The sequence below is a fragment of the Micropterus dolomieu genome, linkage group LG07 (genome assembly GCF_021292245.1).
Source record: "Micropterus dolomieu isolate WLL.071019.BEF.003 ecotype Adirondacks linkage group LG07, ASM2129224v1, whole genome shotgun sequence".
NCBI classification, from domain to species: Eukaryota; Metazoa; Chordata; class Actinopteri; order Centrarchiformes; family Centrarchidae; genus Micropterus; species Micropterus dolomieu.
The window spans coordinates 16,524,550-16,541,783 of record NC_060156.1 but is presented as its reverse complement, the minus strand read 5'-3'; the positions used below and the strand labels follow the sequence as shown (position 1 = coordinate 16,541,783).

Below are 17,234 nucleotides of genomic sequence, written 5' to 3'. Positions count from 1 at the left end.
CTGACCCCGACACACTCCCTGCCACAATATGATGAATCCACCTCAGACGTCTCGATGGAAATGTGTTAACACTACGCTGCCTGTGGTTCATAATGGCAATAGTTACATTCAGTGACTGGCACAGAATCAATAACAACTAGTGGATGTGTGCTGAAAGGTGTCCCTGGGGCAGTCATTGTTGAGTTGGACACTGTCACAGTCCAGTGGAAATCATCCAAAGATCCCATATGTGTTTTAAAAAAATCTATTGATTATGATCTGATTATTTAACTCCGCATGTGTCTCTAATACTAACGTACTCACACTGTACTTTCTACTATATAGATTCTTAATCTTTTGGGTTTTCCCCAAAAATGTAATCTAGTGTTCAGAAACTCCTTAAATCTTATTATCAAGAGTTGTGAGAAAAGAAATGCACAAGAAGTAGCATTTTATATCTGACTAATTGTTCTCAACTGAATGTAAACAACATTTGCACAGCTCTGCCATGCTGCAGTGTTGAGTCCGGTGTTGCACATTGACCAAGATGCAGACACTGACATGTGACAACATAACATTTTTTTAACCACCTTAAAACTGAGGACAATTAATCACAAGAACATAAATCATTTATTCATATATGCATCAAAATCAACAGTGAAACTCAGAAAGCATTTGAACGAAAATATGAAAATATTCTCATTATAAATGTTTAGCCTTTGAAGGTTTAGGACTTTAATTAAAGCAGCTCATATAATATAGGAACGTGCGACAACTGCTTGATGAACCACTATTATGTTTAGAAGGAGGTAGGTCAACATTATCAGCAGAAAACCACTCAACAAATTCAACTGGTGTGAAGTGGAGTTCAGTGCAGCCAGGGGCTGTTCATCGTTTGACTTCAAAGGACTCAGAGTTTAGACGTTTTAAATTCATCATTTACAAGCACGGAAAGTGGGTCAATCCTACAACTGTATCCCCACTGGGTTTTGCGCTATAAGATGAGAAATAATATTTTGGAACAGAACACATCTCTCGTGGATCACATGATTGCATTGCTACATCTTCCCCTTTAGACTCTGAAAACTAGCATCTCTCAGAATGAAAAGAAGACCCTTTGTTCTAGATGACTTCATGTGCACTTTTTAAGACAGCCAAACTTTTTTTTATGTTCTTCAAGAGTCCATATTTTCTACAATCTGTGAAAAGGTAGAAGCTTTCTCTCAGGGAGACACAAGCAGAATTAGGGCAAGTCTGCAATTAACTGTAATCACTTTCCACATCTTTTCAGTGACCGTTGAGAATTAGGAAGACATAATTGCGCCACTAGATAAAGTAAGATTTTTTAAGTATCTTGTGGGCTGTGGTTTTGAATAGAAGGCCAGCTAAGATGTAACACATGGAGATCAAGAACCTCTGTGGAGGCATCCAGATGCATGTATAAGAGCCAAGTCTAATTCAGTGTGACTCTGTGAGAGAGTACTCTGTGGCACTTATTTTTTCCACTTCAAGCACTGTTGACACCACTGAATATTACACTAACAATGTAATATTTTTGGGGAATTATTTATAAAGACTATAGATCCTGTCAGTGCCTCTGAGCTGTCAGTTAGAGTTGGGTATTAAGAACCGGTTCCAAGTTGGAACAGAACCCAAATTTCCAAGACACATGCATTTCGATTCTGCTTATCGCTTCCAAGGTTTTTGCATATTTCTGTCGCACTCCCGATTGCTGTGAGCTTTTTACAGTCCATAAAAGTTGCACTTATCTGCCAGGACCTGATACGCTGTCCTAAAGTCAGGTCATTTGTTATGCAGTACGTCAACAAAGCATGCAAGAAGAGCTTCTGTTTACATTCCTGCAGCAAAATGCCACAGCAAAATGCAATTTTATTCAAGGGAACAAGCACTTCCAATATGATGAAGCATTTACTTGAACATGACGTGAATATTAAGAAATGCACCGTGTTCAGTGAGTTGTGGTCTCCCAGCTACACTGACACCCTAGATACAGCCAATGCTAATAGTACTAACGTCTCACGCTCTGGTACAAAACACAGATGATCTGACATTCACCTCTTATATTGAAGATAAACGAAAGATTTTGAATGAATGAAATTATTAAATATATTTTTCTTAGATACGAGACTACATAGACTACAGAAAATCCTTACACTTTAGCCATGAAATGTAAGATGAGCAAGGAGAAAGTGGATAAATGTCACTGACCGGTGACAAGATTTGTGGTGAAGGGATTGGAATCAGAACCGAGATGCGATAAGAACCAGATACAATGAGTAGGATAGGAATCAGATTCAATAAAATTGAAACGATAACCAACCCTACTGCCAGTTAGGGCATTATCCTGCCAGGGTCTCAATGACAAACATTAACCAGAGCTAGAGCTCAGAATAGGTTTAGGAATGCATTTGGAAATGGGTTGGGAATGAGACAGTTTAGAAATGGCTTATTCCTTATTCTGCTGTTTGGAGGCAGGAGATAAGAGAATTAACATTACTGCCACTCCGGACACAGAGCGACAATGCACCCAGACATCACATCAACCCCCCGACTTTGCCCACAAGACAAGCTTGGTAACATCCCTGTCAGCAAAAAACTCTCCACCTCCCTTTGTGGCAACTGGAGGAGGAAATCAAGGACAGAGAAGCAGAGGACAAGGGGAGGGGAAACGGGAGTGAGAGATGGAGAAGTACGACACAATAGATTATTACATATTAGCAGCACTATTCCTTCCTGTGCCAATCAAAGATAAAGCTGCCAGTCAAACTCCTCCAGCAAAACCACTGTTCCACTTCTCATTAAAATGTAAACCCTTTATATTCGCAGGGGAAGATCTCCCACTCACAACTCTGTTATGGCAGCAGCTTGAGAATAGAGCAGAATGACTGGCCCCTGGCAGGGTCTGTAGTGGAGGAGAAGGGTGTCAAAATGAATGAATAGAATCTAATGAATGGAAGGGATGCTGCATTGGAAATATCACTTGACTTAAGCTACTTTTACACTCGTAGATAGGAAGAGCCTTGGGCTCCCCTTTCAAACAGCTTCCCCACTTATTATACCAGGAAAATACACTTAGTATACACAGCGTTTATCTTACTCTAAAGGGAAAAACACACTCAAATGTGCACCATTCTGGAAATTAAGATGTTTCAAGTCTTGGATCTTACTTGGTTAGACTCCTCACAACCTTATACTGTTACAGTCACGCAAGAATACACAAGGGCACACACACACACACAAGTAGAAGTATACGCAGTCAAATAAATAAGTACTTAGTATCAAAGGACATTCAAGCTGTGAAAGCTGAAAAAAAATGCTTTGGTGTTGCTGGAAAAATATTTGAACTTTCCACAGAGCTGGATCGGATTAATTTAATTTCTTAGAAATGTTCTTCCTCTTTCTTTCTTAACCCCCTGCTCTCTTCCCACCAGGCTGAGTTCTGTGTATATTTATTTTCTAGCAACTAGTTCTGTCTTGGTAGTGAAAGGGAGACATTTAGTTACTGCCTCCCAGGGAGCAGTATTAAATCTCTCTCTCTCTCGCTCATGTTATGCCTACCGTGACAGCATAACTCGTTGCATTTGGCGTATCTACGTATATCATACCCTGCTCTACAAACTAGGCGGCCTGCATGAATCTTTGCTTCGAAGGAAATTAAACCCATGCAAATACACAAACACTCACCATATACATGAACCAACAGTCACACAGTCACTACAGGCCGACAGATCTACTCTGCACTCCCTTTGCCTGGCAGCTCTTCAAACATATCCATTCCTCTCAGGAACATCTCTTTCCTGCCCAGCAAACAGAGAGAATCTGCAATCACTCAGGACCCAATCAGCAGAACCAGGCAGTACTGGTTTCTTCGGAGCTCCAGACTGCAGTTAACCCTCCCCGGGTCTAATCAACACCAGCACAACAGACCCAGCCAACTGAGTGACTGGGCTGGATGTGCATGCCCTCCCCTGCAGCTGGCCCAGCTCTCATTATGGACCTAATCAGTACAACCACAGCTCTTGTCAAGACAGACCTGACAAGAGCTGGTAGCATCCCCCCCAGAACAAGCTCTCTCTTTGATATCATGCTAATACCCAATTTCTAAATATTCACTTTTTGAGTGATTCAGCTGGGTTTGTGAGAGAATGGAAAGTCGTGTTTCAGAGCCTCTGTAATCCAAAACCCCTCATCAATAGAAGATGCTCTACTTGTGCAGAAAATTCTGGATGACTAATGTGAATACCGCCACTGGTTCAAAGCTAATTCAAAACATGGAGCTAGTATGCTGACCTATTCCAAAACACGAATCTAATTTGTAGCTGACACACTTGGAATTGCAAGGATCAGCAAGAGCATTACTAGAACTACAACCAAAATGTGTGTCCACTCATGTCTGTATGTGTGTCCCATCAATATCCTACATGATGGTTGCATGCGTGTTTCTTACCAGCAGCAGCAGGAGCACCACATCTGCATGGTCACATACACATGCTACATGCAGGGCTGTCCACAGGTCTTCGTCCTGCAGGTTGACATTCAATCCTCGCTCAATCAGAAGTTCCGCCGCAAACACATTGTCATGGCGAGCACACTGCAGAATGCAATCACAGTATATTTCCTTATTAGTTTGCAGAAATGCATTCTGCCTGAAGCATTGCTAACTATAAAGAGTACACGTGAATGGTTCAGTGCATAATGATTAATGTATGTGAAAAATGTATTGTACAGCAATTGTAATAATTACATTCTTGTATTACCACAGGGGGAACATGTGCAAGAATTTGCAAAATGATAATGATAAAGGCATGGACAATGGCAAAATCATGTCACATGACAACACTTCCTCCTTCCAGATATTTGTCAGCCATGTGAAGCATAATGCTCAGAGCCAAATAATAGTATTCTTTATTTTGGTTTGACAAACATAAACACCAGGATTACTTTCTTAAATTCTTAGACATTGAAAATGAAATCGATCCCGAAAATAACTTTTACAAGGACATGCAAAGTCAATGCGAATATTACACAGAAGAATGTAATAACAGATGGATCAATAACAATTATACATTTTAATAGTAGGAGCCTTAATTCAAATCTAGCAGAAATTAAGCATTGTTTAAAAGAATTAGAAAAGAAATTCACAGCAATTGCAATATCAGAAACCTGGCTTGATGAAGAGCAAATTGACATGACTGGAATTGAGAGATACGAAATGTTCTATATTAAATAGGACCCAATCCAAGGGAGGGGGGGCTGCACTATTTATTGATAAAATGTATAAATGTAAAGTTGTCAGTCATTTGCAATGGATAACATTATGGAGTGTGTCACAGAAGAAATTGAGAGAAAGAAAGAAAGAAAAAAAGAAATATTCGGATAAGCTGTATATACAGAAAACCAGGATCCTGTATTGATACATTTAGGGAAAAGATTGAGGAGCTATATAACAGGCATAACAACAAGAAAATTCTGTTTGTCGGTGGTGATTTCAATATAGATTTGTTAAACCCACAACAACATAATTCAACCGCAGAATTGATCAATTCAATGTATAGCAACAGCTTATACCCTACAATCACACGACCAACTAGAATAACAACACACAGTGCCACACTAATTGACAACATATTTACAAACATTATTGACAGACGGGTTGCAAGTGGCCTGACAAAAGCGATCACTTATCACAACAGAAGCAGAACAAAAATATAAATTATATAAAAGTCATCAATAAGATGCAGTAAAGTTGATTATTACAGCAATTTATTGGAAACAATTAAAATAATATAAAAAGAACATGGGACGTCTCAAATGCTATCATTAAAAAAATGGAACAGAAGAATATCCTAATTAATTGCAGGCATTAAATGATACAGAAATCACTGACAGGGCTTCAGTTGCTGGGGAATTCAATAAATACTTTGTCAATGTTGGTCCGGGACTGGCAAGGGATATTGCAAAGACGGGTAGTAGTGATGGAGTAGAAAGTAAGAAGTTATTTGTTGAAGAAACAATATTTATCAGAGGGACCAATGAAAAAGAACTTATCGATATTGTAAAAAAAATGAAGAGTAAGAAGTATACCGACATGATATTGATATGTGCACAGTCAAAAACATTACTGAATCAATAGCAAGACCTCTAACCCATATTTGCAATCAGTCCCTACAAACTGGTGTCTTTCCAGATAAAATGAATATAGCTAAAGTAATACCAATATATAAAACTGGAGACAAACATATACTACACAACTACAGACCCAGCTCATGGCTTCCACAGTTCTCCAAAATACTGGAAAAAATGTTCTTTATAAGGCTGGATGATTTCATCGCCAAACATAATATTCTATATGAACAACAATATGGTTTCAGTGCTGAGAGATCAACTTATTTTGCAATGACAGAATTTAAAGAAAAAGTTACAAACGCAATACCCAGGAAACAATATACAGTAGGAATATTTTTAGATCTCAAAAAAGCTTTTGACACTGTAGATCACAAATTATTGATTAAAAACTACAAAGATATGGTATTAGAGGAATTGCACTGACATGGTTATGTTACCTGGAGAACAGAAAGCAGTATGTTGAAGTACAAAACAATAAATCACAACTGCTGCAGGTTACATGCGGGGTGCCACAGGGTTCAGTGTTGGGGCCATTATTATTTAACCTCTATATAAATAATAACAAATTTTGGAAATTATTCTTTTTGCTGATGACACAAACCTACTATGCTGTGGGGAAAACTTGGGAGAAGCTAATGGATACCATAGAAAAGGAAGTGAGTAAGATGAAGATTTGGTTTGATGAAAATAAACTAAACCTGAATTTGAGTAAAACAAAATTTATAATATTTGGGAAATGATTAACCGACACATATAAGATACTAATGATAAATAGTATAGAACTAGAACGAGTATCTGAAATAAAATTCCTCGGGGTAGTTACTGATAGCAAATTAAGCTGGAAACCTCACATAAAGTATATTAAAACCAAAATATCCAAGTCATTAGCAATATTAAATAAAGCCAAAGACCTATTGAATCAGGCTTCTCTATATATGCCGTGCTGCTCCTTCATACTCCCATACATGACTTATTGTGTGGAAGTATGGGGGAACACTTACAAATACATACCCAATCTTCATGCAACAAAAAAGAGCTATACGAATCATATATAAAACTACATACAGGGAACCAACAAACCCATAGTTCATTAAACTCAAAATATTTAATTTTAAAGATTTGATTGACTACAAAACTATTCAAATTGTTTTTAGAGCACATAATAACCAATTGCCTAGAAATATCCAAGAGCTTTTTCAACTACGTGAAAACATGTACAATTTCAGAGGAATATCAATGTTTAGTAAACCTTTGATTCGAACAAATAGTAAGTTCCACCGTATAACAATCCAGGGTGCTATCCTGTGGAACAACAGTAATAACGATTTAAAGTTATATAAAAACTTATTGAAACTGAAGTTTCTATTTAAAAAAAGAATCCTTGATGGATATGAGCTGGAACAGTGATTTTTGAACTTTTTTGTTGATTTTTATTTAGTTTGAATATCTATATTTATTTAAATAAAAAAACAATTCATTATCTTTGTTATAGTCAACCCAACAGATTATGGACTTTTAAGTGATAAAAACAATTTAAGTAGCTAAAATATATCATTGAAGTGGGGGTAGGACAAGAAAAGTTATTCCAGCTTCTTCCTTCCCCCTTTGAACATGATGATGATGATGATGTTATTTGGATCATCTGCTGATGATCTTTTTTTGTAGATTGTTTTTATTTTGCTTTTTTGTTGTTGTTTTTTAAGATGTTCAATAAAGAGTTTTACAACATTTTCCTGTTCTAATCAATCGAAGACAGAACCATTCAGAAGGCACAGCCCAGAATGTAGAGGGGTAGTGTAGGTACCAGAGTCTAGATAGGAGTTTCATTGGCCAGGTGGACCAGCTTCAAAATTATTAAAAATGAAACACCTAAATGTAAGTCCCCCATACATGTGCGTGGACACATTCATACATAGACTGTTGGTAAAATACAACAGTAGTGGAGGATTGAAAACATAAATACAGATTGTATAGGCCCTTATTCAAAAGAACAATAGGAAAAAAAAAAAGGCAGGGTTGCCAATATGATCCACCAGGGGATGATAATTTGTCATGTGTGTAATATGAAAAATGTTTAATATGAATTTTGAATCAATGTGACTAATATATCTCGATTTACTAGGTATTAGTATGATTCATTTACTATATCACAATATTTATTCATATCGCAATAACAAATACATATAACTTGTAAAAGGTTTTATCAATATTACCAAATCCTAATGGGAGGCGGTTAAAACTATCTCATTAACTAACCAAGATGCAGTGTAGCTGAGTGAACACAAACTGCAAGAGACTGATAAGCATGTACTCACAATGTGACGAGAATTTCCATTTGAGAATTTCCACTTTGCAAGACCTTATACTTTTATACTTATACTTTTTTAAAATTAAAATAATTCTTATTTACGAAACATCTTTCACCAACATGTCAATACTAAATATCCTTAAGTACAATTTTAGGCAGATTTAGGTGAAGACTGGAAGACAGCTATGGTTCAAGTTGGGGTTAGCTCAAGGGAATGAATGTATGCCAGTATAATGTTCCTTATAACTGTCAAATACCTATGTATGTGCATGCTTGCATCTTACCAGGTGTAGCAAGGATCCTCCAGAAGAAATGGGAGTGTTGGGATCTGCTCCCTCCTTCAGAAGACGCAATACTACAACAAAACAAACATCCATAAGTTAACACCTGCTGTATGTGAAGACAGACAGGGCGCTTTGGGTAAGTACAGGAGACACATTCACACTTAGACACACACACACACACACACACACACACACACACACACACACACACACTGATCTCTGCCACTCACTATCAAAACCAATATGTGTTGAGTGTCCTCTGACTGTCCTTGACACATGTGGATCAGTGTTGAGGCTGTGTGCGTTTGGTGCGTCCTTGCTCCAGCAGCAGGTCAGAAAGCCTCTGGGTTACACACATTCACATCGCATAACATAAGCTCCAGTGAGTGGCACAACCCACTCACACACTGACACAGATCTACTGAAGAAAACACAAACCATTACAAACAAGCTCACGCAGTCAGCCATAAACAAATGAACAAAAACAAATGAGAGAAGCAGGCTAAACAAGGTCACAGTGATTTTACTATACCACTGATACATATTTTATTCAGCATGTACAAATAATGGACACCACAACACACAGAGAGAGAGAGAGAGAGAGAGAGAGAGAGAGAGAGAGAGAGAGAGAGAGAGAGAGAGAGAGAGAGAGAGAGAGAGAGAGAGAGAGAGAGAGAGCACACGCACGCACGCACTGGAGTGTGTGACAGATAAGTAGAGCAGGTTGGACAAACAAGACAGGGTAAGGAGAGAGGGAGTTGGAGGGCTGTGGTTTAGAGATATGTGATTTCACTGACACTGACAGCACTAGATGGATACTGACTAAACCGTGAAAGAACCTTATACCAGCACAACAGTTACCACTGACACGCAATCCCACCACACACACATATACACAAACACACACACGCAGGAATCTTTAAGCAAAAAGCCAATAGCTCTGAGGATAGTAACCATTGTAATTACGGTGGTGATAAATCTAACTAATGAACCTGTTGATTTCACTTAAAGGGTCATTGTCTAGTCAAACCTGCTTGAATAACCTCGTCCAACCCACACACACACACACGCACAAACCATATACAGTATACTGTATATATACACAATTAAATTAACACCCCTTTGACACAGTCTCGGTAACATGTAAGTCAACCATCATTAACAAGCTACAGCTGTTACACTGACTTCTCCCAACAGATCAAATACCAAACTCTCTGCTTCTGCCTGATCCGGCAAAGTAATTAAGTCTTACACAACAGCTCTGCAATAAATTATACCTCATGTTCCGTTTTGTTTAAATTGTCTTAGACAGGTGCTGGTTAAACATTATGGTCAAACGATTCAAAAGCACCAAAAACTACAGGCTTCAAAATGCTTATGTGTATAGGTTAGCTTGCATCATATGTAAATTTCAGAAACACATATTGTCATGTCCAGTATGCACACAGTCATGCATGCATTCTCTCTCTCTCTCTCTCACACACACACACACACACACACACACACACATACATATCTACACACTAACAGTGTTATACACAACAACAAAGAGTAGCAGCCTTTACTGCTACTTTGTTTGTTTTCGTTATAGATCACATTTCTTTTAAATAAGTGTATCATTGATCCCTCTAAGAAATGTCAAAAACAACCAAAATGTGGTCAACAAATATTTTTGTTGACCATTCTTGTTTTAGAGTTGAAACAGTTGATCAAAAGAAACATAATCAACAAATTGAAATGAAATAAAACAAATTGCAAAATGAAATAAAACAAAAGAATGTTATATAAGTATTAACAACAAACTGATTTTGTCAGAACAACAGTTTGAAAAACAGCCCGATTCTGAAAGGTATTTTATTTCAAATTGTAACATTTAAGAAGCTGTGTTACATACCAGCAAATGTTATGGTATTATGCTATATTTTTATTTGAGAAATTCCATACACAATTATCAATATTGTCATCAGTTAGTTTTCTGTCAGTTTTCTGTCAGTTAATTGACTTATCATTTTACAAGCACATGCAGACATAAACAGGGCAAAAAAAACTCTACACAGACATTTTCCCACTCTTCTAATGGCCTTGAGTGCTTAATGGCCTTTAAATGGTTGACAGCAAACCTTGGAGTCACTCAGCACAATTATCTCCATTTCCTCAACATACTGTAGAGGCTCAAGACTGTAAACCACCAATTAAGGCTCATGTAGAGCTAACGTTGTTACCAGGGACAATGCTCTTTTCTTTCCTGTTTATCCAACAGTATATTACAGTGCTCCTCATTACTGCATGTGGAGCAGCAATTTTTAAGTGAGGTATCACAGGATTTCCTTGTTAATAAACTATGAAGTCTGGTCACCGGTGAGTGTCAGTGGTCAGGACAGTCTCTGGTCTGTAAAAGTTGCCATTAGAGCCAGTTGGTGCTAATCTTTGAAGAACCTACTGGAGTTTTATGGCACATTATTGAACGTGTCTAAAGAGAGGTTGAAGGTCAAGAGCTATGCGTTGACCCTCAGACAGCTCAGCAAAGTGTTTGTCTGCCAATATGGCTATTAGGAATCAATAGTACTGGTGTAGTCTGTGTGTGAAGGCCACATATCCACTGTGTCTATTAGGTACTTGCAGTAGAAGTACAAAATCCATAATCCCTGGTAGATAGATAGATAGATAGATATTTATTAGTCCTTTTGTAAAATTCATAGTGTGTCATACACTAAGCATCAGACCAACAACCAGACAACTGCTTTACCAACACAAACATCTCCTGAGTGCTATACAAGTTATACTAAGCTGCAGCTCCCCGACACCTGGAGATTCAGCTCTGTTTTATTATCTCCTTGTTTGTTAAGAAATCCAATAACAGTAGGCACAAATGACCTGCGGGCCCGGTTCATACATACATACATACATACATACATCAAATAAGGGATGTGATACATCTCTAATAATCGCCTGCCCATTCCTCACCAATCAGGACTTGAAGGGTGTCGTCATGCTAGTTTGCTGTTCTCTGGCAATCTTACTGGACATATTAACTATCTTATACAGTTTACTTTTATTACTCACTGACAATGTGAAATACCAGACAATGGAACAAAAACTTAATATGCTTTCCACAAAGGAGCGATAGAAGTGGACCAATATATCTCTGTCCACATTAAAAAGTCTCTGTTTACGCATAAAATATTGACGCGGCAGACATTTCTTATACACATCTGTATTAAAATTTAATTCAGATAAGTACGTGTCTGCGTTCACTGCGGCTCTCGCTAGTGCAGAATTGTGACAACAGTCACTCTAAATCGACATCAGAGTCACATATTCTGATCTGACTGTCCACACTGAGGTCGTACTTCAAAAAATCCGACCTGTAGCTGGTTTGGACCTATGAAAATGGCCCAAATCCAAACTGGATCAGATTCCATGTGACTTGGGCTGTTCATAGATCTGAGTCACATATGAGCCAAAAAAATCTGATTTGGGTCACTTTGGACTGCAGTCTGACCACGGCCAAAAATGCATTCCAAGTTCAGCTGAAGTTAATATGACTTCAGTAGTAAACAAATCAAGTGAGTATCTTCCAAAGTTAAGCCTAGTTCACAATACACAATTTTTAGCCCGATTTGCCAGTCGGTGAGCTTGGCTGTGATCAGGGGTAAATCAGCGATCAATCGGCGGCCGCAAGTCGTTATGTGTGAACTACTCAACGACGCATCCCTGACGCGTTGCTGATGCATCGCAGACACTAGCCAGATATCTACCATGCCAAATATCCGGAGGAATTGGCTGACTCGACATCCACATCCAGTCAATAAGAGCAGGCAGCTAATTTTTCACTGCAAAACACTTTTTACTCACCTCCAGCTCTCTGAGTAGCTCAGACAATCCCTGCTACCTGCGTGTGCTAATCAATTCTTTCACCCATATTCTTTGTCTTTATAATTGCTAGTTTTATAATAACAAACAACACCTGTTTCATGTGTAGGTTCGCATCATTTCCCGTTTCACATTTCATGTGCGTTTTCTTGAAAAAGTGGTTTGGAGTCCAGCATTGGGTGACACAGCCGCTGTCAGCTCGCATAGCGTGTGACCCCCTGTCACCGATCAGTGAACGCCACAACAACTTCAAGACTCCCGTTACAAGACGGCAAGTTGTGTAGTGTGAACAGCACGGCCATCAGCCGACGCTGAAAGTCATGTAGTCTGCACGAGCCTTTAGTCTTTATTGTATGTTAGTATTGCTCCAAAGCACAGAAACACAGTCCAGGGAAACACAAAGACGGAATTCAATGCCAACAAAATGTACATTTGGAAGATACCCACTAGATTTTTCTCTGACCCCTGAAGCTCACATTTGCTTCAGATAAACTTTAAAATACATGTTAGCACACATTGTGGATTTCACCCTCCATCTTTTCCAATAGAAGCACCTTGGGAAGGGAACTTTTAAAGCCAGTATGTACAGGTGTAATTAACTCAATCAAAACCAGTTTCAGTGTACATATAGGAAAGATGCAAGTAGGGTTTAAAGAAACGCTTGAAAATATGTGAACTTATCCTTTAGTGTGTTGACTGTAAATCACGTCATAATTCCATAACTCCAACAAGTGTATTCGTCCAAGGTATTTTAACCACAAAGAGAAAAAAGACACAGGTCAATACCAAAATGCATACAAATTAAAAAGCTCTATTCTAAAGCTCTTAGAAATGGCATCTGATCTGACTGGCTTAACATGAAGTCCAACTGTACTGACAAATACTGTACTATAAAGCTAGGAGAGGTTGCTGTGGCATTTTTATAGTTTATGTAGAATGTTCTAAACTACATATGAATTTTTGTAAATTTATGAGAATACCCAATTATGAATTTTAATATTCAGACAATATTAATCTATAAAGCTCTCGTTTCGGAAAGGGGCACCACCGGAGTTGTTATTAACCTAGAGTCTCCGGACGTCTAGGAAGCTTTTAATAATTATACAATTATTCACCAGTGATCAGTTAGTTAATAATCGCTCAATTATCTTAAAATCAGTCAGTCTCATATCTAAAAGGGTAAATTCTCTTGGCAGGGACTTAGAAGTAGGCAATACACACAATTCCTTGGTTACAGTGAATTTATTGACTAACTAACTAAGGTGATATAAAAAGGTGGTTAAATACATCAGAGAAATAAACAATGGCTAAACAATGAGAATGGAAGTTCGATGGTGGGAGGATTTGACTCATGCGGCAACTAACGAATGCAATAAGATGATAACTCGGTTAAATTTGTCAAGGGGTTTAAAGATTACATATGCTGGACTAAAGATAAATGGATAAGCAACTATTGACGTCACTGACCACAGAATGTAGGGCTTTGGTCTTACTGCTTGTGTTTCTTCCCGCCGGGTTGCTGTTAAACGGCCTCACACTGGCAGAGTCCGTGCGTTCTTGTTTAGGACAGCTTGAAGCTGTCGGCCAGTCGCTTTCTCTGCCAGGGAATTTCTCCGGGGGTCCGTCTCTGGGAGGCTTATTGAAGAAACTTGCAGTGTGGCCTTCCCCACCCTGTCTCGGGTCAGGTTTAAGTCGTCCTTTGTTACTGCTGGCCAGACCACGTGGCTGGGTCTGACCTCGGTGAAGTTAGCTCGACGAAAAAGCTTAAAAAGGGAACTTGGTCGTTCTCGAATTAGACTAGTGTAACTTAACGGACTGATAACTTTAACAAAACAAAATAAAGAAAATAAAACAAGTGAAGTTGCTGGAACTGAGGGAAACTGAAGTCGCGGCACTTCGCGTATGTAGCTTCAAGCGAAACAAAGACTTTGCTGCGCTGGTCGAATTCTTAGGGTGTTGCCGGGAGGGGCACGCCGAGCGCGTGCCGAAGCGCCGTTGAATAAGAGGGAAGCGTCCAGAGAGCAGAGCAAAGAGAAAAAGAGGAAGAGCCCGAACGACGTCGTGTGTCGCTCTTTTGTTGTCTTGGGCGTGGTTCCCCAGAGGGCAGTCCTTCGTTTCCCGTAGGGCGGCCGTTTCCGGTTTCCCAAGGGACTGTCTTTCTAAACTTTTAATATGTCTATAAAAGAAAAAGAAAATCTATTTGCGCGTATTATAATCAAATATTTCCCACAATCAAACCTCACTGGTCAAACGGTTGTACCGTTCTAAGTTTAAGCATTTGGTAACAGGAAAACAATTGTCAAATTATTGGTCATGATAAATAATGAGTGACATTTATACATTAACGGCATTTCCGACGATGGTATGTAATACTACTCAGGTTACATGAGGAAAGCTTAGATTAATCCAAAAACAATTTTCTCAGGAGCTGGAAAATTTTGTTATTTAGCCTTAAATTCAAGCTGGCAATTAATAGAGTATAGTATGACATTTCTTTATCATCATTTCTAAAGGAATTGTGTGAGAAACTATTGTGAACAAGCATTGGTTACACATAAAATTAAGGAGTGTCCTTAATCTTGCTGAAAATGAAAACACTGCAAAAGTAACTTATTTAGATTCTTTTCAGCAATAATAACAGATGGTATCAACAACATGGTAACATAACCACTCAAATAGAGGCAAACATAATCAAGTAACTAAAAGATTATTTAATTAAACAGTTAATGCTTTGAGTCTTTGGAGACTGCAGTCTTTGTTTACATAAAGTTCAGGGCTGTCCTTGGTGTCCTGGATTTTGTCACACCTGGGTGAGAAGGAGTATCCCTTTGATGAGGTAATGAAACACAGAGCAAGGTCAGTTGTCACGGTTACATATGGGCGGGGGCAGTTTAGGGTTTCCTGCCCCCTTTTAAGGAGAGTTCTGATAGACTGTTCAGGGAAATACTAATCGCTGGTTAATGTCCCTTTTGTCAGTTTAACACTCAGGCACCGCGTTATCTGGCTGCGGAATCAAAGGTGCCAGTTTTACGATCAGGCTGCTCAGGAATAGCACTTAGGGAAAGCGACCTTTCCACCCCCCTTCTGTTGGGGTCTCTTCAGCCGTCTGTTGATCTCATACCCCCTACTTCTCCTCTGGGAGAGAAACGAGGAATTTGGAGTAGCTCCAAATTTATTTAATATAATATGCACAAATCCACACTGTTGTACACTACATTTAAAATGTGTTATATCGTTCACCTTCATTTTATTCAGTAATAAACTAGGAAAATATAACATTACCCAAGCATTTACAGGTATGTAATTATCACTGAGGAAAATTATCGAATTAGTGTTCAGTGTATTTAGGAGGTGTTGCAGGTTTACAGTAAAAAGTGACAATGTTTATCACTGTTATAATGTAGTTAACAGAGAAAAGGAACAGAAGTCATCAAAAAGATTTATATCCACTAAATGACTTACACACCTACAGTGGAAAAGCCGTAATGTTAAATCTTTATATGTCAGTTGATGTTTGATTACGTGTGTGTGTGTGTGTGTGTGTGTTACCCCTCTATCAGGAGGCTGCTGATAGGGAAATAGGGAGTGGGCGCGAAGAAAAGTTGGCTGTCATTTTGTGAAAAATTGCAAAACAGCTGTTCGAGATATATGTGGAGTTTCCATGGCAACCTGATAGGAACTGGTGGCAGAGTGGAAGAGAGAGAGGAGGAGAGACAGAAAACTAAATAAGGTATAGATTGATAGAACAACATGAGTTAGGAACTACAGCCGAGTTGCAGCTAAAACCAGTTACAAAAAGTCCATTAGTACTTTTCAGATTCCTGAGGACTCATCTGCTCGCCTCAAAATCAGTGGCGTCATTCAGACTGGCATAGATTCTGTCCTTAACCTGTCCTTAATAAGCCATATAAGTTATAACAATATCATTTGTTGTTGAGCTTCTTCTAGTAGATATGATGTGCATGCAGAATGAGCCAGTTGTGTAGTGACAGCAAAAGATTAAATGTGCTTTTCTTCAGCCCATCTTTCCCTTCGTTGGATCCTACTGGACCGAGATATTACATGAATTTGATAAAATCCCCGGGAATCCTCCATAATATGCCACTTACAGCAGTATTGCCATTGCTAGTCATCTAGCAACCAGACATATTCCCCATTCTCCCATCTTTCCTTGGCAAACCCATTTGAGACTGTGTTCAAATCCCTCACCCTTATTGCTTCTGTCTCTTAGGTCTTTATCACACATGGTCATAGTCAGAGGAGTCACCGTCTCACCTCACTGCCCCATGTTTCTGAAATGAGCTTTGACATTTTTACTTTGTTTTATTCCAGCTGAAAAAAGGTACTGTAGAGTTTTCCAATAATGCTTAACTCTTAATGCAGTACATCGCATGATGAATTCTGTGAGATGGAATAGGGATCTCTAGCCCAACTGCTAATTAAATGATTTTATGGATTTCATGTGTTCAAAGACTCTGCAACAACACCATGCATCTACAGCAAACGCACTAGGGTGTCAATGCATTTCCAATGTGGCACATTATTGAACGTGTCAAAAGAGAGGTTGAAGGTCAAGATCTATACGTTGACCCTCAGACAGCTCAGTAAAGTGTTTGTCTGCCAATATGGCTATTAGGAATCAA

General features: G+C 38.7%; 1 protein-coding gene across 1 annotated transcript in view; it reads right to left on the bottom strand.

Annotated features, from left to right (window-relative positions):
- Window positions 1–17,234, bottom strand: part of myo16 (myosin XVI) — a 76,978-nt gene that overhangs the window by 35,024 nt on the left and 24,720 nt on the right. The window contains exons 3-4 of the mRNA XM_046054525.1: window positions 8,719–8,789; window positions 4,448–4,591 (exon numbers count right to left, since the gene is read on the bottom strand). Of these exons, the coding sequence (XP_045910481.1) occupies window positions 4,448–4,591; window positions 8,719–8,789 (215 nt within the window). The remainder of the gene's footprint in view (window positions 1–4,447; window positions 4,592–8,718; window positions 8,790–17,234) is intronic.